At 40.2% G+C, this 24,326-nt stretch overlaps 2 protein-coding genes and 1 long non-coding RNA gene across 3 annotated transcripts; all 3 read right to left on the bottom strand.

Annotated features, from left to right (window-relative positions):
* Positions 1 to 1,640: 1,640 nt before the first annotated feature.
* Positions 1,641 to 3,653, bottom strand: LOC123918008. The gene is made up of 2 exons (XR_006812662.1): positions 3,255 to 3,653; positions 1,641 to 2,417 (listed from the first exon to the last, which is right to left on the bottom strand). It is a non-coding gene; the product is annotated as an uncharacterized LOC123918008 (long non-coding RNA).
* Positions 3,654 to 18,591: 14,938 nt separating this feature from the next.
* Positions 18,592 to 22,040, bottom strand: LOC123918007 (glutathione gamma-glutamylcysteinyltransferase 1-like). The gene is made up of 8 exons (XM_045969934.1): positions 21,902 to 22,040; positions 21,548 to 21,786; positions 21,226 to 21,389; positions 20,867 to 20,918; positions 20,537 to 20,764; positions 20,079 to 20,306; positions 19,836 to 19,923; positions 18,592 to 18,965 (listed from the first exon to the last, which is right to left on the bottom strand). The coding sequence occupies exons 1-7, from the start codon at positions 22,023 to 22,025 to the stop codon at positions 19,855 to 19,857; spliced, it is 1,104 nt and encodes a 367-aa protein (XP_045825890.1). The 5' UTR covers positions 22,026 to 22,040; the 3' UTR covers positions 18,592 to 18,965; positions 19,836 to 19,854.
* Positions 22,041 to 22,315: 275 nt separating this feature from the next.
* On the bottom strand, positions 22,316 to 24,009 carry LOC123915029 (glycine-rich RNA-binding protein 3, mitochondrial-like). Its single transcript, XM_045966188.1, has 5 exons — positions 23,919 to 24,009; positions 23,662 to 23,730; positions 22,811 to 22,911; positions 22,538 to 22,666; positions 22,316 to 22,321 (listed from the first exon to the last, which is right to left on the bottom strand). The coding sequence occupies exons 1-5, from the start codon at positions 24,007 to 24,009 to the stop codon at positions 22,316 to 22,318; spliced, it is 396 nt and encodes a 131-aa protein (XP_045822144.1).
* Between the last annotated feature and the right edge of the window lie 317 nt (positions 24,010 to 24,326).

The following is a 24,326-nucleotide window of genomic DNA, read 5'->3' as shown; positions in this document are numbered from 1 at the left end:
TTTTAATAAAGTCAATATGAGAGAGTTTGGTCGAATCGGATACCTAATCATGTCAGATTATAAGTCAGAGTTATAGACAGATATGATCGAAACAGGAGCATTCAAATTAGAAGCCAGAATGTGAAACATACTATTGAACTAGATTTTTAATAAAGTCAATATGAGAGAGTTTGGTCGAATCGGATACCTAATCATGTCAGATTATAAGTCAGAGTTATAGACAGATATGATCGAAACAGGAGCATTCAAATTAGAAGCCAGAATGTGAAACATACTATTGAACTAGATTTTTAATAAAGTCAATATGAGAGAGTTTGGTCGAATCGGATACCTAATCATGTCAGATTATAAGTCAGATGTATAGACAGATATGATCGAAACAGGAGCATTCAAATTAGAAGCCAGAATGTGAGACATACTATTGAACTAGATTTTTAATAAAGTCAATATGAGAGAGTTTGGTCGAATCGGATACCTAATCATGTCAGATTATAAGTCAGAGTTATAGACAAATATGATCGAAACAGGAGCATTCAAATTAGAAGTCAGCATGTGAGACATACTATTGAACTATATTTTTAATAAAGTCAATATGAGAGAGTTTGGTCGAATCGGATACCTAATCATGTCAGATTATAAGTCAGAGTTATAGACAGATATGATCGAAACAGGAGCATTCAAATTAGAAGTCAGCATGTGAGACATACTATTGAACTATATTTTTAATAAAGTAAATATGAGAGTAAATCTTTATTTTGGGAGCAAAATAAGAAAACAAAAATTTGGAAAATTTTCAAATTCGCTTACGAATTTTTAAAAAAAAAAATTTTGGGGAAAAAAAATAAGAACATTCGTTTTTTGATTTATAATTGGTCTGACATACAAATATTGCAAATTGAATATATAGCTCAGTTGGTACATCTTTGAAGCTGTTCCTTATTCTTAGGGAAAGGGCTGTTGTTCGAATCATGCAACTAGCAAAAGTGTTTGCTTTTTTGTTATTTTTGTCTTTTTTTTTTAAAATTGTTTTGGCATGACTTTTACAGGTCTAACTAAAACATGTTTTGGGAGCAAACGATACAATTCATGTCTAACTAGTGAACGCAGCTTAGAAATTTATTATATTGTGCACTATTATTATTATTATTGTGCTCTAATTTAATATAAAAAATCACATTTTTTGTTTTTTTAACTGCAAATGATTTTATTAAGCACTCTATTATGTACAAGAAGTACATACATAACAGACGAGGGGAATTACAAAAAGCACTCTATTATTTTTTCAACCATATTATAATTCCATCTGAAAAGCATTCCAAATTGTCTAAAGAAAAGACTCCATCTTGTGGATCTAGTTCTGATATCTGCTTTTGTCCTAGCTTTATCTTGCAGCACTTTGATAGCAATTGTGTTGAGATGGAGAAGGATGAAGAAAGGGGTTCGCCCAACGTCACAGACATAAATTAAACCCTTTGATCTAAGTTCAGCTGAAACTAAGTTATGTAGTTCATCAAGTCATGAGTTTAAATAAGCTTTCTGAGAGCCCACATGGAAAATCATATATCTATTTACATGTAGTCATCACTCATCAAAGCACTCTTCTTCAAAGAGCATAGTTTGTTCATTCAACAGGGAAATTGTAGGCAATTATGCAGATTTTACTTAATCCTCTTTCCGAGATAATATTTGAAAAGTTACAATAAGAGAGCTTAGAATTCAAACTTAACCACATAAAACATGTATAAGTCATTATTTGCTACAACTTAATTAAGCATTATAATGCCTTTTGGTACAAAAAATCAGCCAACAATAATCATCATTTGGAGGTAGAATTGCTGCAATTTTTTTACAACAATCTGCAGGTATTCAACTGTCAAATAAACTCCAATTCCACTTACCATTACCATCCACCAGATCATGCACTGTCATTCGTTGTAAATGGACAGGAATAATGACATTCTGATCCAAAAACAAACCTTCCTCTATCCATGCTTCACTCCAAGCATCTATACTTCTCCCATCTCCTATACACCAGAAACTACATTTATCTAGCATAGGCTTTAAACCATCTAGCGCTTTACACAAACTGGAGTGTGTAACTCTACTAGTACTAGTGTTGCTGCCCATTGTGGTCTCACTTCCATATTTTCCACGTAAAACCTTACACCAAAGTTCATCACTACCATTTTGAACTTTCCATCCAAGTTTAAGCAAGCAAGCCTTGTTCATAACATCAAGTTTTCTTAGGCCTAAACCTCCCATCCATTTAGGGACTGTAATACGATCCCAACTTATAGCATGAAATCTCCTCTTTTGATCTGTATCACCCCATATAAACCGACGTTGCATCTTATGAATTTCCTCCAAACAAGCTTTTGCATAGTTTTGTAGCTACTAGCCATGTATGTTCTTTCGTCCTGTATTTATTATTTGCAGGGGCCTTATTGATACTAAATTTGTAAGTTTTAATAGCATATTGAAAACCTAACTAAAACACAGTCATTGGTAAAATCTATATACTTATCTACCTTAATGCTTTTCAACAAAACCAGCTATTGCTTATAAGAAGAAAAAAAAAAACCAGCTATTAACATTGATATGGCTGAGAGAACCAATCCAATTTCAATTCTTTGAAGGTATGAACTTTTTTTTTTTTTTTTTTGAAACAACAATAATTTTATTAGATAAACTTCAACAAAACACAAGGAGTGTTTGAAAAAGCAAGGATACAATCCACTATAAAAGTGGTAACCGAACAAGCACAAAACAAGGCACTCACAGTGCAAAATTCGGGAACAAAACAAAGGCAAGAGTTGGGTTTTGTTACAAGCACAAAACTAACCTAAAACTAAAACTCGGTATCAGAAGATAACAATTAAAATCACACAGACAGCTCCCTTAATTAACTATCAAGGTGTTTAACCGTCCCAGAGCAGAACATGAACATGTTAAATGTTGGATAAGCACCAGATAAAAGTTTCAACAAGAAATAAACACAATGTTTCAACAAATAATACCAAAACTTTAGATTTCACGACATGCAATTTTTTATAGAATGAGAGTTCCTCGTGCGATTATAAACGACTGAGTTTGTATGCAATACACAATGACTGAGTTAACAAAGAAATCAAAGCTAACCTCAATTACCCACGGTGCAAAATTCGGTAACAAATCAAAGCACCAAACACAAACAAAACTAACCTAAAACTAAAGGAAGTGAAAAACCCAAAAAATCAAGAGATAGAGTAACTTACTTGTAAATGTTGTGGTAGAGATAGAAAGATTGGTTGATTTGTGTAGGATGCTAATTCGATGAACACAAGTTTGATTCAAGTTTGATTCGTAAGATGATGAAGTGAAATTCAACTTGTACGAAACAAGAAAATGGGTATGGAGAAGAAGAATAGGAAACAAAGAAAAACCAGAGAAAGAAGATGAAGCGTGTTCTCTGTTCTCTAGGTGATAGAAACAATTTTTTTTTTTTGTGAAAAAAAAAGAAAAGTGACACTAACAATTTTCTTGAAAAGATTGAGAGTCATTAATGCAATGTGGTCAATTGTGAAAATAACAAAAGTTTATAAACCAAATCTATAAATTAAAAAGAAAAATAAATAATACAGCTGGCTAATTTTAATTGGATCCACATCAGGTGTGCTCTTTACACACCTCTTTGTGAAGGTAACTAAGAAAAAACCTATCTTATCATGTGCCCTATATGCACATGTTAACAAGACTCTTATTATTATTATTTAACCCACTTGGGGTTGGTCTATTGGTGTTGGCGGGTCTTTGGAGTATGTTCCTCTCAATGTCTCAAGTTCGATTCCCTTTGATTCCAATTTCGATGGGCTAAGTCTATACAGAGCAAAAAATCATCTAGCTTTAAATGGGACTCCCGCAAGTGGGCGGTGGGATTGATCCCCTTGGACTAGTCGGTCCTATGGCTGTATACCAAGTTTCAATTTTTTTTTTTTGGTACAATGTATCAATATTATAATAACATAAAGAAATAAAATGATGAATTATACTCCCTTCGGACTCATTTATAAGCAAATTTAATTTTTTTGGTACATTAAAAATTAAAAAGTGGAGTATACTTTAATTTTGGTCATTAGTCTAGGAGAGCGGCCAGTGACGGAGTCGGAACTTTTGAGTAGTAGAGGCATTATATATAAATTTGTCGAATTAAATACTCCCTCCGTCCCAAAATATAAGCAAAAGTGAGTCAAAGAAACTTGATGTATTTGGTTAAAGATTTGGACCAAATACATTCACTTTTGTTGACCAACTTTTGCTTATATTTTGGGACGGAGGGAGTATGTAAATAACATTTTATTTTATTTTTTAAGCCCGTTTATATATCATATATTGTTTTTTACATGTTTTATATTCTCAAATAGTTGATAATTTTCTTATTATCAATTAAAAAATTTCTCTATAACAATGGAGTTTTCACTATTACTAACACAAATTAAAGGATCTTTAAGTTTTATGTTTGTAAAAGTTATATCCTTTACGTTTTTTAGGTAATAGTTAGGTCTTATGTTTTTTAGGTAATAAATAAGTCTTTTATGTTTCTAATTTGTTGTATTGTTACCTTTCAGGTTAATCTCCTTACTTTGTTACACTGTGACCACTAACATTGACTTTCACCATGGTAGGTATTTTGATAAAAACGTCAATATGTTAGAGGAGATTACTTAAAAGGATAACGATGCGACAATTTTTTACAACAAATGGATAAATGGATACCGTTTAGCAATATATATATATATATATACACTATTGTCTTTTGGGTGGTGTGGTAACTCTGGTTCACATTTATGAAAAAAAATAATAGCCTAGATATATATGTATTCTATTCTATATACTACTTCATTTTTTTTCAAAACTTTGTGAAGGCACATGCCCACGCAACCTATCAAGTGGCTCTATCACCTATACTTAGATTAGCTTGTAAATACTTCAATTAGTTTGATAAATAATTAGTTACCATATTATTAGTAGTTAGTTACTGTCACCGTATAGCTTAATATATGAGGTTCAAGTCCATCTATAATGTAATTGAGAAATTCATTTTTTACACATTCATCAAAATAAGAATGAGTTCAGTTTTCACATTAATCCTCATGTGAATAGGCTCCGTCCCTGAGAGCGGCTATGCTCCATTTTCTAATATGATTTCATAAATATAAAATATAGAGATTAGATAACATAATATTCGGGTCTAAGTGTTTAATTTCATTTTTTGAAAAATATTATAAACGAAACAATATAAGCGAAATAAAACCAAAATTCCTTGCATAATTTTAAAATTATTAGTATTATTTGGCAATTTAGATCTATCTACCTATTATATCTTAACAAAGATTAAAAACATAAATCGGTTCGAAAAATTACATTTTGATTTTTTTAAAAAATTAGTTATGATTCGGTTTAGATTGAACATGGAGAATATCTTTTCAGATCACTCTCATTTTCTTCCGGTATTGCAGTTAATAATTAAAGTATCAACATTGGTCATGATAATTAGCAAAGGTCGGTCATGACAAATAACTAATAAAAGTTTCGTATCTGATCGTGTAGACCAGAAAGATGCGACCTCGCCGGCGTTTGCGGTGGTTGGGAGCGTTTGAGACCTCTGTTGGAGCGGAGGGGGGTTGTGTACCTGCAGGCACTCCGACGCTCAAGTCAGTATGTGTGTAAGGTTTTCTTAGATATAAAAAATGCGTACCTTGCAAATGAAGTGGAGATGCATATATATAGCCCCCAGCGCTGGGCTAAGGCCCTTGATGGCATTAATGGCCATCAAGTGGCTGCCGGAAAACGGCCAAGGAGCCATGATGTGCAGTTAATGCTCATCATTCCGGTTTACGGCCGTTACAATACGCAAGGGTATCTGACCGTTAGGACGTGCTCGGATGGTATAAGTGTTCGACACCCTCTGATGCTCGAGCTCTAAGCTCGGCCCAGAACAGGAGCCCCCCAAGTCGTTATGCTCGTAGGCGAGGGTAATGACTTGAAGCTTTATCGATTCATCTCGATTTACCGAACGTAACAGATCCGAGCTGGGCAGCTGAATTTTCGCAGTGTCCCTGTGGTCAAAGTCAAGCTTTGGAAAGGGAAAATCGTTTATTCCAAGTGGTCAATCCTAGGTTTCTGCAGCCGCCTCTCGCATTTATGGGATGTCAGGTGTGGTGACTGGTCCTTTGGGCGGCAAGCTTTGCTATAAATACTTGCTTATCCTTTGGCTTCCCATATCCTGAGTTTGAAGGCTAGCGATGGATAATTGGGATTCCAAGAAGGTTGTTGCTGATGGTTCTGAGTCTCGAAGAGGAAAAAAGAGAGCGGAGGTTCCTAAGCCTGCGCCGGCTCGTTCTCAAAAGGGGAAAGAAGCTAAGGTGATGTTCCCTTCCTCGGATACTTCTGATACCTCAAGTTCCGACGAATCGGCGGATTTCATTGGGGCAATCGAGGAGTTCCTGAGGGCTCGTCAATCTCCCCACCTCTATCCTCCCGGCCCTGCCTCTGGTGAAGGAGGGTCCCAGGTTGGGAAAGAGGCTAAGATATGGCCAGAGGAGGTGCTGTGGACTGATTCGGATTCCGCAATTAGCTCAGGTTCCGAGCACGAGGATTAGGTGCTCGGTTCCCCTTGTAATCCTCTTCACTTTGTAATGGACTATTATTAATAAAACAATTCTCCTTTAAATTTTCCGAGCATAGTTTATTTGCATTCATGCTTTATGTATGCTCTTAATTTAATAATGTCGCGAATTTTCCGAACCATTCCGAGCGGACTTTCGATCGAAGAATTATACTCCTTGTTCGAGCATGTTTTCGACTTTACGAATTTGTCGAGGAGCGCGGTGTTCTTATTCGATTGCTGCGGCTTTCCCCGTATTTTTAGCAAAGAAATAAGGGGAAGGATTCCGAGGATCTTGCGTTTCCTTATTTGGTCGCAATTTTCTCGGGATGTGGTGTCTTGGATTTCGCGAGATTTGCGCGAGCAGACGGATGTGACTTGAAAGGACGAGTCGCTTCGTTTCCTCTCGCCACGTGTAAAGACTATTTACATAGCACTTGAGTGTCTATAACTGAGATTTGAATCTCGAGGTCGGCTTGAACCGTTGGATTTTCGCGCCTTTTCGTTTCTCCTGAGACTAAATCTGAGTCACTTGATCGTAATTGATCTGGACTGTTGGATCGATCTGACGGTCCAGATGGGAGTGGCGTGATTTTACCTATGCGGGACCGTTCGCCTATATATAGGAGGGAAGTTTTTTCGTTTGAAACTTTACAGTTTCTCACTTACTTTCTCTATCATTTTGCCTTTCCGGTTCAAGCTTTCTCTGGTGGTTTTCTACTACAAACTCCTTACTCCTATCTTCATTTGATCAACAAGTAAGTGTTTTATCCTTTTAATCTTTGAAGATTTTGTTTGGATTTTACTTTGGATTGTTGTAGATAGTTCACGCGGTGTAGGGCTGTAGTATGTTTCCTGTGTAGTCTGGGTAGTCTTTTTGATGGTTGTAGGTGGTGATTAGCACCCTTTTCCCCCCAAAAGAGGGGTTTTTCGCGGTTTTCCGGCGAGAAATCGCTATTTTTACCAACTGACGGTTGGGTTTTGGCTTGGAACAGTGTCGAGCACCACATGCGTTTCGTGCTCGGTTGTCTGTATGAACTTAGCGTCCGGAGAGATTATTTTATCCCTTTCCGTTTCCGCGTAGGCTTTTATTGAGATCCTCGCCCTTTCACTTGATTTGGCGGTGGAAGGGTGGATTTGAATGTCGAATTCACTTTTCCTTCTGCTTTTTCAGGTTTTTCTTAGATGGCTGAGGGATCTCAAAGTCAAGTCTCGTTTATAGATCAACAACCGTCCTCGTCAATCCGTATCCGAGCCGACCTTTCGTGGGTGGCGGATGAACCCAGAGAGACAGAGTCGGTTTATCAGAATTGCGAGAGTGACATCCCAGAGACGATGTGCACGGATATACAGACTCCTCCTACCGAGGATTTTGAAGTGCGGATTCCTACTGCTCGTCATAGGATCTGCAGCAATTGGGCTTGGGGAACGATTCCCAAGTACGAGATTGCGTTCAAGCATCTGGGAATTCGGCTGCCCTTCACAGATCTGGAGGTGTCCATTTTTCGTCATCTTCGGTTGGCTCCTTCTCAACTTCACCCGAACTCACTGGCCTTTATCAAGGCTTTTGAAAAAACTGCCGAGTATTTGGGTTTGGGCCCCACCTTGCCTTTATTTTTCTACCATTTTGGCCTTCAACGGAGCTGTCCTCGGGGGGAACAGGCGAAAGGGAAGCTCGTGAATGGAGCCCCGGTACCGGATACCAAGCATGGATGGGTTTCTTTGAGGCAACGAAAACGCCTCTTTGATATGTTTGACGAGTCGGTTCGGGGGTTTAAGTCCGTTTTTTATGGAGTTAGGCCAATCACGACGAAAGGTTGGAACAATTTCGTTCGTAGGGGGCATCGAATCGATGAGCTGGGACAGGAAGTGCTTGACGAGCAGGGGCTCCCTATCGAGGAGGATTTTGCCAGATTTCCTTTCTATTGGCGCAGGGATCATTATTCCATGCCGACCAAAGAATTCGTGTTTACGCTGGGAGCGTTGTCAGCTGAGGAGAGAGCTGACTATAAAAAATTATTAGAGTTTGTGGAGGGCTTGCCTCCGTTCCTTCTGAGTGACTCGAATGGCGAGCCTTTGCTTGGGGAAGATGGTCGAAGGTTGACCTGCCCGAAGGTGATCGCTACGAAAGAGTTGCTCGCTTGCGACACCTCGGAGGAATTGACCGTTTTTTGGAGTATGCTCGTGGCTTTCTTTTATTTATTTCTTACCAACTGTTTTCGCTTCTTTTATTTGCTCGCCTTTCGTTTTGCTGACTTGCTCTGGTTTGTGTAGGTACAATGACCAGTGGATCTGCCGCTCTCCGCAAAGCTCGTGCTGCTAAGAACAAGAGGGAGGCGAGTAGTGCTGCTACAACTTCTTCTGCCCCTCACTCTCCCACAGCCTCTAACATGGATCGCTCGAAAAGGATCCGATTGGAGGAGGAAACCTCTTCTCGTCAAGAGCTTGAGGTAGTGGATCTTTCTGGCCAGGATGATCCTCCTCGCCGCGGACCTCACAGGTTGTCTGCTGGTGTACCTGCCGAAGATTTCGTCCTTCCTCCAATCTATGCTCATGATAGACTGCTGACCGGAGAGACCAAAGTGAAGATTGATCCAGCGGATGAGGCCATCCTCTCGGATATGGGTCCCGAAGCTCTCCGGACTGAAATTGCCGCCCAATCCATGGCTCTGCTCAAATTAGTCGAGGTGGCAACCTTTTTGAATGGTCGGGAGTGCAAGTATTTGGAGGAAAGGAATGAAGCTCGCAAGGAGTTGCCTTTGTTGCAGCGGAGGTTGGCAGAATCCGAGGCCTCCTGCGAGGTGTTCAGGGAAGAGCGCAAGACCCTCTCGGCCAACCTTAAGGAAGCGGAGGATAGGCTCAAGACGGTTTCGGAGGAGAGGGACAGTGCTGTGCAGAAGGTTGAGGAGCAGAAGGCTATGATTGGCGAGCTGACAGGGAAGTTGGAGAGGCTCCAAGTCACTGGGGTTGTTGAAGATCGGGAGAAGGAGCTCGATCCTCAAGGGGAGTATGCTTCCTCCTCTCGTGCTGATCTGATCGCCAAGATCCAGGAGCTTGAGTCCAACATGGTGGCTGCTGCAGCTTTTAGTTTCAGCAACGCGGTGGCTCAGCTCAGGATTCTCAACCCCGGTTTGATCGAGGAGGGTTTAGATGAAGAGAAGGAGGTGAGGGATGGAGCTATTGTTACTCCTGATGATGATGAAGTGTAAATTTGTTTTTCTTTCTTTATTTTGTCCGGGCGTTTGCCCTTCTGATGTAACTGACAATTATGGCCCTCCGGGGTCTTTAAATATCAGTATTTTTAATTTATTTCCTGCCTTTCCGCCTTTATCTCATATCTAGATTTAGGGTTTGTATGGCGATGCTTTTAATTTCCTCTGAATGTCGAATCGATCGTTCGTATGCTCGACGCTTTTGAGCTTATGCTTTGATTGTCTTTTCATTACAACGACCTGAACGTTTGCTGTCTTCTTATTTGCGCTCGACTAGCTTTGAGGTTTTTAACTTGATAATTTTCCAAACATTCTATACGCCGAACTATTCGTTTCTTCGCGCTAGTGTATGCATGGATGGTGGTCATCGTTGCGGTAGCTGGTACCGCTTGATGCCGGGCTTAGAAGGTGCGGGGAACCATTCTAAGTGTTTGGAGATGTTAATCCAAACTAACAACGAGGAGAGGGGCTGTTGTTAAGCTTTCCTCCTCGGGGTGTGAACATCCCATCGCGAGCTGGGGTTCTACCGGGGCGTGTACTATGACGATGGTGCTCCGTGGTCTAGAGCTTTCCTCGCCAACATCATCGAGCTCAAAAACGTCTCGACTTTGTTTTATGTTTTAAGATTCATGTCCGTACCTAAGCACTCCTCCGTTGTATAGGCGTGCTTCTCATGGGCGAAGACACAGCCTTCGTCGAGGGGTGACTTTGAGTTCCCCTCAACTGTAGTATTGTTTGAGCTTTTCGGCATTCCAAGGTCGAGGAACTTCTTTTCCGTAAAGATCTTCCAAATAATAGGCACCGTTTTCGGTTTTGGCTCGAACACGATAAGGTCCCTCCCAATTTGCCGCGAGTTTACCTTCACGAGAATCTTTTTGGTTGCGTCGGAGTACTAGTGTCCCAACGTCAAATTCTCGCTTGATGACCTTTTTGTCATGCCGTTTTGCTATTTTTTGTTTCAAAGTAGCTTCTCGGAGGGCTGCGCCGTCTCGGAGTTCTTCCAAGAGGTCGAGCTCCTCTCTGAGCATTTCGTGGTTGTCTTCCCCTTCGAGGGGTACTTCTGTTCGGAAGGAGGATGCTCCGGTTTCTACTGGAATTACGGCCTCTGTTCCGTACGTCAGTCGGAAGGGCGTTTCTCCCGTTGTAGAATGTGGAGTGGTTCGGTAAGACCAGAGTACGCTGTGTAGTTCTTCTGTCCATTTTCCCTTTGCTTCATCCAACCTTCTTTTGAGTCCTCGTAGTATAACCCTATTTGCAGCTTCGGCTTGGCCGTTCGTTTGAGGGTGTTCGACAGAGGTGAAATGTTGGGTTGTACCTATTTTTGCCATAAATTCTCGCACTTTCTTGTCCGTAAATTGAGTCCCGTTATCTGTAACGACAACTTGAGGGATCCCAAACCTCGCAAGTATATTGCGTTTGAAGAATCGCAACACGTTGAATGTTGTGATGTGGGCGAGAGGTTCGGCTTCGATCCATTTCGTGAAGTAGTCGACAGCTACTATTAAGTATTTATTTTGTCCTGCTGCCGTTGGAAACGGTCCTAAGAGGTCCATCCCCCACCAAGAAAACGGCCACGGGGACGATAGCGTCTTTAGCTCGTTTGGAGGGGCCAAGTGCATATCTCCGTGGCGTTGGCATTTGTCGCATTTTTTGACATGCTCTTTTGCGTCTGTTTGCATGGTAGGCCAGTAGAATCCTGCTCGCAAGGCCTTTCTGGCCAAGGAGCGTCCACCGATGTGTTGACCATTTATTCCTTCGTGGATCTCGCCGAGGATCGAGGCTACCTCGCTTTCCTCGACACACCTTAGCAGAGGGATGGAAAATCCTCGGCGGTACATTTTTCCATTTAGGATTACATATGCGCAGGCTCTCCTTTTTACCTTAGCCGCCTCCTTCTTATCAAGTGGGAGGTTTCCAGTGTTCAGAAACTCGAACACGGGTGTCATCCAGCTGTTGGCGTCGATCTCGCATATCAGGAATACCTCGGTGGGTTTCACTATGCTTGGTTTGGATAGCGTTTCCTGAATAAGCGATTGATTTCCACCTTTCTTTTTCTTAGTGCTTGCGAGCTTTGATAAGATATCTGCTCTTGCATTGTGTTCGCGAGGAACGTGCTTGATTTCGGTTTGTCTGAATTTGGTTAATTTTTCTTTGATCAAGTTTAAATATTCCGTGAGTCGCTCGTCTTTTGTTTGGTATTCCCCGGTTATTTGTGATGCGACGAGCTGTGAATCCGTGAATATCTTAATTTCCTCGGCTTCCATATCCTGAGCCAACCTTAATCCTGCCAAGAAAGCTTCGTATTCGGCTTGATTGTTTGTGGTTGGAAAGGCGAGTTCGAGTGAAACTTCTATGAGCACTCCCTCACCGCTTTCGAGTATGATACCTGCGCCACTCCCTTGTGGATTTGAGGATCCATCTACGAAGATGGTCCATTTGTTTTTATCCGGGGTAGATGACGTGGTCATTTCGGCTATGAAGTCTGCTAGCACTTGAGCTTTTAAGGCCTTTCTGCTTTCGAAAAAGATTTCGAATTCGGACAACTCGAGTGACCATTTTAGCATTCGTCCTGTCATATCTGGCCTCGCGAGGAGTTGCTTAATTGGTTGATCAGTCCGGACAACGATGGAGTGAGCTAAGAAATAGTGTCTTAGTTTCCTCGCGGCCATGACTACTGCTAAGGCTGTTTTTTCAATCTGTAAATACCGGAGTTCTGGTCCTTGCAGAGCCTTACTCACGAAATAGACGGGTTTTTGCCCTTGCTCGGTTTCTCTTATGAGAACGGCGCTGATGGCCTCCGATGCTACGGCGAGATAAAGATATAATGTTTCCCCTTCGTTGGGTCGTGTTAGGACTGGAGGTTCGGACAGTGCTCGTTTTAAATGTTGTAGCGCATCCTCGCATTCCTTTGTCCATTCAAATGCGGATTCTTTTCGAAGTAATTTGAATAAAGGTAGCGCGTGTTGAGCGGATTTTGCGACAAAACGAGATAAGGCTGTGAGCATCCCGTTTAATGATTGGATTGATTTCTTTGAGTCCGGCGTAGGGAATTCAAAGAATGCTCTGCATTTATCGGGGTTAGCTTCGATTCCTCTTTCGGTTAAGTAAAACCCGAGGAATTTCCCAGCTTTTACGCCGAACGTGCATTTTTCAGGATTGAATCTCATGTTATACTTTCTCGCTTGGTCGAACACTCTTTTTAGATGGGCCGTATGATCGACTTCCTCTTCGGATTTGACGATCATATCATCCATGTAGACTTCGAGCATGTCACCGATTTCATTATTGAAGACTTTGTTCATCATCCTTTGGTATGTGGCGCCTGCGTTTTTAAGCCCGAAAGGCATTACGTTGTAATAATAATTACCGGATTCGGTCATAAACGCTGTTTTCTTTTTATCGATTTCAGCCATTTTTATTTGATTATAACCCGAGTACGCATCCATAAACGATAGTAATTTAAATCCTGATGAATTATCTACTAATTTGTCTATGTTAGGTAAAGGGTAAGCGTCTTTAGGGCAAGCCCTATTAAGATCGGTATAATCAACACACATGCGCCATTTTCCATTCGATTTCTTAACAAGTACAACATTGGATAGCCAGGTGGTATACCTAGCTTCCGAAATGAAATTTGCCTCGAGGAGGTCTTTTACAGCTTTTTCGGCAGCCTCCGCTTTTTCGGGAGACTGCTTCCTACGCCGCTGAACAACGGCACTAGCCCTAGGATCTAAAGTCAACTGGTGACAAGCGACCTCAGGGTCGATACCAGGCATCTCTGCAGCGCTCCAGGCGAACAGTTCAGCATTGTCCTTAAGGCAGGCGATCAGCTGCTTTTTGACCAAGTCGGGGAGTCCAGTTCCAATCTTGATCCCTTTGAGGGGGTCTTCGCCCAAGGGCACCAGTTCGAAATCTCCGTCCGGGATGGGGCGGTAGATTTTCTTTTCAGCATCGGCGAGGTCCTTCTGTTTTTCTTCTTGATGCTCCTTTTTTGTGAGTCGAGCATCGATGTCGATGGAACCTCCAATAGTGTTTACCCCCGGATTTTTCTTTTCAGTTTTCTTGGGGGTTGCCACGGTGCTCAGATTCTTCGCCGCGGCCTCGAAGCATCTCCTCGCAGCAGCTATGTCGCCGTTGATGGTGGCGACCTGGCCGTCCAGTGTGTAGTATTTCAGCTTCAAGTGAACGGTGGACGATACAGCAAATAGCTCCGCTAAAGTAGTTCTGCCGATAATGCAGTTGTACAGCGAGGGACAGTCGACGACCATGAATTGCGTCCTCACGGATTTCATAGCCTTTTCTTCGCCGAAGGTGACGATGAGGTCCACGTATCCCCAAGGTTTGGTAGTCGACCCATTGAACCCCTGAAGGTCGGGTCCTACATATGGAACCAAGTTCTTCTCCGACAGCTGTAGGGTTTTGAATAGCCCCGAGTACATTACGTCGCACGAGCTCCCCTGATCTACGAGGATGCGGTGGACGTCGAAGTTTGCCATGCGAGCCCTCACCAACAGTGGTATCTGATAGTTTGGTGAGCCCCCAGGAACTTCTGATTTGTAGAAGGCCAGCGGGTCGGAGTCTCCCTCAGGTTTGGTGACGGTGATGGGAGTCACCGAGCAAACGTTTTCCAGCTCCTCGAACTTCCTTTTTACCGAGCCGAGGGTGATTTTGTTTAGCCCTCCACCTGTTATCACCAGTGCTTTTGGGAAATTTTCCCATGAGCCATTCAGGTGGGCGTTGAAATGCCTCAGGAGCGCTCCCTCGTCTGACCCCGGGGATGGGAGTGGAATTTCAGGCGCTGAGATGGCAAGCGCCTGAGGGACGATGCCTCTGTTTTCCTGCTCGGGAACATCAATGGCCATTGCGACCTCTTGAGGCTCCCGCCTTGGTTGTTGTTGTTGTTGTTGTGCTTGTTCGTCATTCTGAACATATCTTCGGGCATAACCCTTTTGTATCAGAATCTCGATGGCATCTTTTAAGTGGACACAGTCCTCAGTGACGTGTCCATGGCTTTTATGATAGCGACAAAATTTCGTCCTATCAGTATTTGCCTTCATGGGCTGCTGTCTTGGGAAGTGGATCCCAGCCTTTTTGAAGTCCGCAGCGGAGACTTCGGCGAAAATGCGATCTCTTGACGCATTCAGTGGAGTGTATGTTGTGAATTTTCCCCGAGGAGGTTTGGAATCTTTAATCCTTTCCTCCCTTTGCTTTTCGTTACCTCTTCGCGAGGTTCCAGCTTCGTCCTTTTCATGGTTCCTGGTTTTTTCTTGACTTTTAGGCCTTCTGACATCTTTGGCCCTTTGTTTCTCCTCGTAAGTTATGTACTTCTTCGCCTTTTCGAAGAATGCATCCAGCGTTTTCGGCTCTTCGATACCGACAGCTTTAGCAAAGTCGCTGTCCGGATGTAATCCCCTATCGAGAAGATACAGCTTCATGCCCTCCTCGACCTTCACTTCTACGGCTGCTTTGTTGAACCGTTCGAGGTAGGCCCTTAGAGGCTCGTTCTCGCCTTGGATAATGGCCTCGAGGGTTGCTTCAGTTTTTGGGTGACGCCTCGAGGAAGTGAAGTGAGCCCGGAAGCGGGCGCACAGGTCCGACCAAGAGTCCACGGATCCTGGCGCCAAGCTTTTGTACCAAGCCATAGCGCCTTTCCTCAGAGTTGTGGGAAAGAGCTTACACTTGATAGAGCCTCGTACATTTCTGTACTCGAGGAGAGCTTCAAGATTTTCGATGTGCTCGTCCGGGTCTGTCGAGCCATCGTAGGTATCCATTGCCGGTGGTTTTTCGAGTCCGACCGGTAGGGGAAGTTCTCGGATCCTTCGGGAGAGGGGGCCTTGGTGACTGTCCCTCTCTTCCGGGGATCGGTTCCTTTGGCGGCGAGGAGGGTTGTCCCTTCTAGGGGAATGTCTCCTCGGCGGGGTGGAGTTTCGAGATATGGCCTCGTTTCTCCTTGGGCTCGACCTCCTTTCGCTTCTGTGGCGAGGTGGTGAGCGAGACCTGGAGTAGGTTCTGCTCCTCACAGGTGTGGGTGAACGGCGAGCTGGGCGAGCTTGCGCCGTGACCCTCGACTCAGCAATTGCGTCGATGCGACGGCTTTGTTGCTCGAGCCTTTGATTCTGCTGCTCGTATCGCTGGTTCTGCTGCAGCAGTAAGTCCGACTGGCGGTTGATTGCATTGACCAGCGCAGCCATCATTTCTTGCATGGGAACGCCCGGAGGGATAGCCACTGCCGGAGTCGCCTGTGGCGGGGTAGCCACAGGGATCTGCGGTTCTTCTGGGTTGTAGGGTTCGTAATGTGCGTCTTGCCCTCCCTGGCCATCTTCCGTTACGGAGGCGAATTGTCCGTCCTGCGGATGGTACGCCGCGTAGTCCATCGGTGATCCATGGTTCTCCGCCACGTGCTCCGGGATTTGGTGGTTGTTAACGCCAGCCATTGGTCGTGAAGAAGGTGTTTTGAAGGGAGTTTTTTAGTTTTTGGTTTGAATAAACAGGGAAACTAAGTTCCCACAGACGGCGCCACTGATCGTGTAGACCAGAAAGATGCGACCTCGCCGGCGTTTGCGGTGGTTGGGAGCGTTTGAGACCTCTGTTGGAGCGGAGGGGGGTTGTGTACCTGCAGGCACTCCGACGCTCAAGTCAGTATGTGTGTAAGGTTTTCTTAGCTATAAAAAATGCGTACCTTGCAAATGAAGTGGAGATGCATATATATAGCCCCCAGCGCTGGGCTAAGGCCCTTGATGGCATTAATGGCCATCAAGTGGCTGCCGGAAAACGGCCAAGGAGCCATGATGTGCAGTTAATGCTCATCATTCCGGTTTACGGCCGTTACAATACGCAAGGGTATCTGACCGTTAGGACGTGCTCGGATGGTATAAGTGTTCGACACCCTCTGATGCTCGAGCTCTAAGCTCGGCCCAGAACAGTATCTAATAAGTTGGAGTAGTTCTTATCCTTGGTGAGTGTATAAATAATCCTAGTGTATTAAAAATGAGACCCTGGTTCTCAAACTCAGCCTCAAAAATGAAGGAGCTGCTAAGACAAAGGTAGACCAAGATCCCCATCTACCTTGCCTTCTTGACATCTATGTAGCTGACGTCTTAAATGCAGAACCTGAAATGCAAAATTTCATAATAAGTTCAGTTGACAAATCAAAATGGAGTAAAATAAGCAATAGTTAAGTACCTCTTCTTGAAGCAAAGTAGGAAGATTTTCAATTGAAACCAGTCCATGAATTTCCTTCAAAAGCTTCTCATCTGTGATACCGTCCCATGTTGTAGACGGTAAGGACAATAGAAGCACTGTTAAGGTGTCTCCATCACCTGAAGATGGTGTGTATCCGCTGCAAGAATGTGACAAAAACGAGACCACATGTTTGAAAAGTCCGGTACTCCGCACCTGTGTCAATATCTCTTCCTGCATAACAAATCAGTTAATACGCAAGACTATTAAAAGTAAAATGAACTAACTAACAGCAGTTGATTTGCATGTTTTGATTCATGTTTAGATCTTCGAGAATCAAAAGCTACTAGGACGGACTAGCTTCTCTTTGAATCAATTGATCTCCGTCGAACCGTGTAACCAAACATGCTTAACAATGCTAGAGAGAATTGTTGAGATGACACGTCTCATTTTCATTTATCTTCCGTTTTGCACGAAAGATGACGATTTGGTCTCTCTATATACAATAACAATATGTTTGTTTCTGGTATAAGAAAAATATAAGAATAGAAGAATCTCAAGAGATAGCTTCTGGCCTTCTGCATTGAATGTCTTACAGCGAGAAAATACAAATCTATGACACAACCAAACATGCATTAAAATCCTTTTTCTTAGAGGAGGAACTTAATGTTGCAATTCAGGTGCTTAAGTACCTCAACTAGTTTTTCCAACATTTTTTCATCCTCCTTTGATTAAAAACCTTTGGTGCTTTATACAGTACAGTTGTAAATTAAAGACTTAAAATATGAAGTGATTTTCAATTTGGTAGTGTTCCTTAAAAAATCAATTTCGTCACAACCTAGTATTTTCAACATGGGGAGAAGATGTGTATCTAGTTAGTATTAGTCACAAACATCTTGGGATCCATCTTACTCAACATTATTTAATTAACCCATGAGACGCAGTAAAGAGTTAAAGTGAGTGAGGCACATGAGACATGGAGAATAATCAATGTAAATATGAAAAAATAACTCACTTAGATGTGGTTCCAAACGCATAACTCTGCAGTGCTGCTAACTCGTATTTCAGCATCAAGTTAATCAATGTATAATAGAGCTTGCAAGATTTTCAATTTGGCTTGAATTATATTTATATTATACTTTTAAAAAACGACTAATGTTAGTATTGTTAATTAATATTATATTGGAAGTAGAGTTTGAGCCTTGTTCTTCTTGTCGCTCTGTTCTTAAATTATGGCGATAAATCAATACCAAACACAGTCTAGCAACTTTCAGTATAACAAGGCTAAAGTACCATAAAGATTGGCCACAGAACACAATATAAAGACCTTAAGTTGAGGAAAATCAAGATCTATTCACCAGCTTGATAGAGCTAAATCAAAGTCGCATAAAAGAGAAAGACGCTATTTTTTTGACGCAAGATGTTACGGTTTTAAAGAATTCAATCCCTGCTACACACTTATTATATTAGCTCATTTCCTGCACAAAACGAGATCGGTATCACTATATGTGTGGTTCTGTATAGTACCAATCCTATGCAGAATAAACAGTTTGCAAAATAAAATAAATACTTATATATGCCAGAAACCAAAGCAAATGAGCCCTTCATTTCTTCTTTTAAGAAATGAAGAAAATTCCTACTCAATACAAACACATTCAAACACTTAGAGTCAATACAAACACATTCACATTAGTTTGGAGATATAAGACAGAGTTAGTTGGAATCAGTAGTGCTAGACTGAGTTTGAACTCATATCAAAAAGACAGTTTAACATAATATGTCTGAGCAAACATTAGGGAAACATTTTCCTAAACAAAAGGATTTAGCATCTCACTCAGGCCAGTAAGATGACGGGATCTAGCAAAAAACAATACTTCAATCTTCAACAAAAGAACTTTCCTTCCTGCTCGTTGTGTCTGACTACCTCTTTCCTGCAAGTAGCAGCTAAATGTTACAATCTGACAACATATATATCGACGACGCTTATTATTCAAATTTATTCACTTCTAAAAGACTGAAAAAGGCTCAAGCTAATGGTACACGATTTCAATCAGTCTAGCTCAAGCTATGAATCAAACATTTAAAATATGCAGAAATTAAGTAAAATAACAAGCTCTGCCAGAAATATGAATTGTGCCTAAATAGCGGTTTTGAGAAAAATCTGCCATCTATTGGCAAAGAGCTGGCAAAATCCGGGATCGTCACAGTTGAAGATCTTTACGCCTTAGGTTTCTAGCAAATAAAATATCCCTAATCCGACATCCACAGTCAAAGCTGTGAACAAATATAGAATTCAGCCAGAAACATAACACCGTGCAGTTTGACAAAACTAAGAGTGAAATTTGATGAATGAATCTCAGTCAGGAAATTCAGTATAGCAAACTGCTTAAAACTGTCATGAATGATGAGATACAACTTTGTGAAATCGATGGACGATAGCACTAAACCTCAAGCACTTAATGCTGAATCTTTACTTTCACCCTTTCTAAGCCATCAATCAAGAAAGCTGTAATTCTGCCTAAATGTTATCATCCCAGATTTAGCTTTGATGAGTCCATAAAATATGATCAAAAGTGCACCAAGTATCAGAAATACCATAATAACATAACTACAATTTCATCCTATTCAAGAGCAAGAACTAGCTACATCATCATAGTTTAAAACCAAGCAACAAGCAAGCAGATACAAGTCAACCCTACTCCTAAAACGAAGATTTCTGCAACTACAACGGATTCCTATTTTTCTACTCGAAAGATAATTCAATTAGCAACACAAAACAAACAAAATTAACTACAACATACCAGTTGAGGAGGAGCATCATCATTTAGGAGGAGCACCATTATCGATCATGAGAAGATCCGAAATAAGTTCAACTCGCAAGAACAAAATCTGTTTAATGAATAGTGTTCTAATTAGTATCACCAACTCATGAATGATATCAACTTAGCCAGTAAATATAATAATTACATTTTTCTCTGCAATTCTTACGTATGAATTCATTCATTCTCTTAAGTACAGAAAAAAGTTGTGAATTAATTAATTACCTCTTCTTGAAGTAATAGAGGTAGATTGTCAATTGAAACGAGGTTTTGCATTTCCTTTAAAAGCTTGTCATCTGTGATACCATCCCAGGTTCTAGATGGTAAGGAGAATAGAAGCAGTGTAAACACATCCGTGATGGCAGGGTGGTGTGTGTGTCCATCAAATGTAGAAATGAACGAGGCCACTTGTTTGAAAAGTTCGGTCCTACGCACCTGGTTCAATATCTCTTCCTGCAAAACAAACAAAAATCAGTTAATACCCACCCAACACTATTAAAAGTAAAATGAATTAACTAACAGCAATTGATTTCCATGTTTTGATTATGTTCAGATCTTCCAGAATCAAAAGCTGCTAGGACTATAGCTTCTCTTTGTATCGATTGATCTCCGTCCGTCGAAACAGTGTAACCAAACATGCTTAACAATGTTGGAAAGAATTGTTGAGATAAAATGCATCAAACCTTAACAACAGCTCGTGTTTTCTCCTCCTCACTTAAGGTTGGACCATTATCCTCTTCCCTCCTGATCTCCGCGACCCATTTGATGAATTCTTCAAAGTTGGATGGTAGTGATGTGACTATAACTGAAAGAACCTTACACATGTCTTTCACATCGTCTGATTTTAATAGAGCAGGAACATCATTCACCAGGACTTTTGCAATACTAGTCCAACTCTCATGTTTACAACTCTGCAAGATCAGCAAAAGTAGGTGACTCACACATCCAATCCAATCCAACCCACACACACCAATATCAATGTCATTTACAGCATATGTCAAATTCGGACTCACCAGGGTATACAGCATGGCAGGTTCCCTATGAGCCCTTGATACAAGCATGAACCTGAAGAGATTGCATACCGTTAAGGCTACAGAATAAAAATAATAAATAAAAGTTGGCTCGCGCTTTTAGAGTGAGAGCCATTCCAGGAATTGCATTAACAGTGTAAGTAACAGACATGAGGAATAATATAGGGAGCAGTTTAATTATACACAAAAATATCATCTATATATTGTATTGTACCACTTTCACCTTGAATTAATAATAAGAAAATAATACATCTTTAATTATACTTCTACTATACATACATAATTAATTAACAAAAAGAGAAAGGTAAACGAAATTAGCATAAACAAGAGAGTTTACTTACCCTCTAGATATCCCGGTTGATTCATCGACACAATTCATCCCTTCCCAGAGAACGGTGAGTGGGACCCAGTGGGGAGCATATTTGAAACGTGCTACATCCAAAATAAGCACCATGTCTTTTCCAGCATGATAGCCCCCAATAGGCGTAAAGTGACCAGTTCCAACCTATAACATATATATATATATATATATATATATATATATACAGTAAAAAATTAACTACACATGCATCCTCAAATTGACAAAACAATATATATATATAGAGCTCTATTTTTAATGTCTGAGATAGTGTAGAAAGAGTTAGAGAAATTAAACATATATACTTGTTTCAGTGCTTTTCTATGATATGCTGATATCACAAAACACTTGTCAGAAGATGAGCATTTGGCCACATGATGGCGAAAATGATCCAAAGTGCTATGGCATGACCAATATGAGTCAACTTTCGCCCCGACTCTATGGGCCAAATAAACCAGCTTCCCAAGAGTGATTCCTCTGACTCTTATTTCCTCCAGGGGATCCACGCAATCGAGCATAGACTCGTCAAACCATCTCCAAGGTGCTATAGATGAATCAATCACCCAAAGTCAAATACATTATTAATTCAAAACAAAAAAAGCTGCTAGAGATGTAACTATTTCTAGAGATGTAAAAATGCAAAGAAGTAGCATATATACCTTTCCACGGCTTGCCAGGATCAATGGCAAGAGCATTGAGGACCATAGATAAGGTCGCGAGGCCACAAAAGGTTACCTCGCACTGCGTCACAAAATATGAAATCAATTTGCAAAACCCTTCCATAGTCCCATCTTGAATAGCTTCACCAAAAAGTTGCTGACATATATTAAAACAATCAAATTAGCTTACAAATATTAGAGAACGTAAAAACTTTATGTTCCTACCTAACTAAGCATTTATATGATGTATTGTGATGCGTGACAATTAATCTTTTATTCCATAACCAATTAATTTATACATCAATTTGTTGTGAATGCCATCGATTTAAATAGTCATGTGACTAATTAAAAAAATCATTTAACTTTTAAAAATGTCGCATGATTTCACATTTAAATTTTAAGCATTAATTATTATTAAATCTAATAATCGTGATTTATATCTTATCATACAAAAATATCATTCTCATAGTAACATCAACACATACAATACAAGTAACAACAGTGTGACATGCATATGCATGCATCAAAACAAAAATATTGTTACAATATATAAGTAAAATCACATTTTTAGGTTTATTGTATATACGTGATAAAATGGCACAAAAAAGGTTCGAAGAAGTATGCTGCTGCACTAACCTTGCCTTGGTCAGAGACCAAATCGACTGCAGGAGGTGATGGGACGGGGAGTTTGTAAACCCCAGTAGGCCTTCCTTCATGAGGCCTAACATCAACATAATTCACTTGAACCTGACGACCATGAAGGTCCTGAAAATATTCACACGCAAATATATAATGATGTCATATTGCTATTAATTAATTAATTAAATATGCAAAATCAAAAGAAAAGGTCAACACATGATCAAAATTTTTAATATTTCAAAAAGAGTGACAAGTTTGTTTGTGCATTACCCGCCCATCCGATGCTTGAAGAGCAATTGACGCCTCCTCAACTGAATTGTATGTGATAAAGCCACGTCGTTTACCAGTTTTAAGATTCATAGTTATCCTTGCTACAAAACATGGTATAAACTAAATTAACAAAGATTTCAAATTATTCTAATTTTGGAAATTAAGTTGTTAGTATAGTAATTAGAAAATAAATAAATAAAAGATATTATTTTCCTTTGAATAGAATTGAGTCGTTAAAAAATATTATAAGCCAAATTTATTTATATAAAAATTAATAAGCACAAGGGGTACGTACGTACTTGCCCAAATACATGTGTTTTATCATGAGTTTTAAGAATAGATCATGATTTTTCATTAGAGGATTGAATACTTATACTGCTATATATGTAATAATGATTGAATCGCTGATGCTTATTTATGGACATGGAAATCAAAAATATTCTAAAGTATAATTTCCTACTTTCACAAGTTAAAATTCTTTAATTTTAGGTTTTGGTTAATAATTACCACTTCGAATAGGAGGACAAGGTGTAACTAAATTGTAGTCGATAGATGTAAATTAAATCCACGGATCAAATTGAGTGTCGTACTTTCGTGTTTTGGTTATTTAGTTTCAAAATACAAAAAGCAATTACGGTGAGCATCCATCCCGATTCGTTATGCTTTCATGTTTCATCAGTTCGCACTATATAACAACTCTCTTTTAAGAAAAAGGTATAATACAAGATGTAAAATAGTCTCCCATCTTCTATTTAGTGTTTTAATTAATTAAATAATTATTTATTTAGTATTTTATTTTTCAACATCTAACTTTTCACAAAATCAGTATCCAATCTAAATAGTTACTTTACCATCAGTGATTTCTCCATATTTTGAAAAAGCTTCCCTCAAACTTTGCTCATTAGTAGAGCGCGAAAAACCTGTAAAAATCAAATGTCAGATACACACACACACACACATATATATATATATATATATATATATATATATATATATATATATATATATATATATATATATATATATATATATATATCATCAAGTTGCAAGAGAACTAAAAATGAACAAAGAAGAACTTTGATAGGGCAGTTCAACCAACAGTACGTACCTCCTATCATCAGCTTTGTGTTGGGAGCTGATGACATGCCTCGTACATACTGATGCTTGAGCAGGTTTGTAAATCGGCCAAAGAAGGCCATTGCTGAAAAAACCACAAACTTTAGTCAATATCAAAAACCAAACACTAAAAAAATCATTACTTATGAAAATAAATGACCCAAAAAAGGAGAAAAAAAATATGAGACTTGGTTTCACTTAGCTTAATATCGTCCAAATATAAAAGTGTAAAAACTGACAACAATAGTTTTTTTTTTTAAAGAGCAAAATGATATTAATAAAGCAAAGGTCCATGAGTTCAAGGAATACAACAGTATTGCACAAAAGAAACCTATGCAGAAAAGAATTTTTACAAACATGTGAGCTGGTGAGAGTCTACAAACTGTTCCACTAATCATTA

The sequence above is a fragment of the Trifolium pratense genome, linkage group LG3 (assembly GCF_020283565.1).
Source record: "Trifolium pratense cultivar HEN17-A07 linkage group LG3, ARS_RC_1.1, whole genome shotgun sequence".
Taxonomy (NCBI): Eukaryota; Viridiplantae; Streptophyta; class Magnoliopsida; order Fabales; family Fabaceae; genus Trifolium; species Trifolium pratense.
Note: the sequence above shows the minus strand (reverse complement) of the source record. Positions and strands in the feature narration are given on the sequence as shown.

Coding starts and splice junctions, on each gene's coding strand:
- LOC123918007 (XM_045969934.1), bottom strand. CDS start 22,025: ATGGAAGGGTTTTGCAAATTGATTTCATATTTTGTGACGCAGTGCGAG. Junction 20,919..21,225: donor TCAACCGGGATATCTAGAGG/GTAAGTAAACTC, acceptor CAATCTCTTCAG/GTTCATGCTTGTATCAAGGG. Junction 20,307..20,536: donor AAACACGAGCTGTTGTTAAG/GTTTGATGCATT, acceptor TTTGTTTTGCAG/GAAGAGATATTGAACCAGGT.
- LOC123915029 (XM_045966188.1), bottom strand. CDS start 24,009: ATGGCCTTCTTTGGCCGATTTACAAACCTGCTCAAGCATCAGTATGTA. Junction 22,912..23,661: donor ATATGGAGAAATCACTGATG/GTAAAGTAACTA, acceptor CATGTTTTGTAG/CAAGGATAACTATGAATCTT. Junction 22,667..22,810: donor TTCAAGCATCGGATGGGCGG/GTAATGCACAAA, acceptor GAATATTTTCAG/GACCTTCATGGTCGTCAGGT.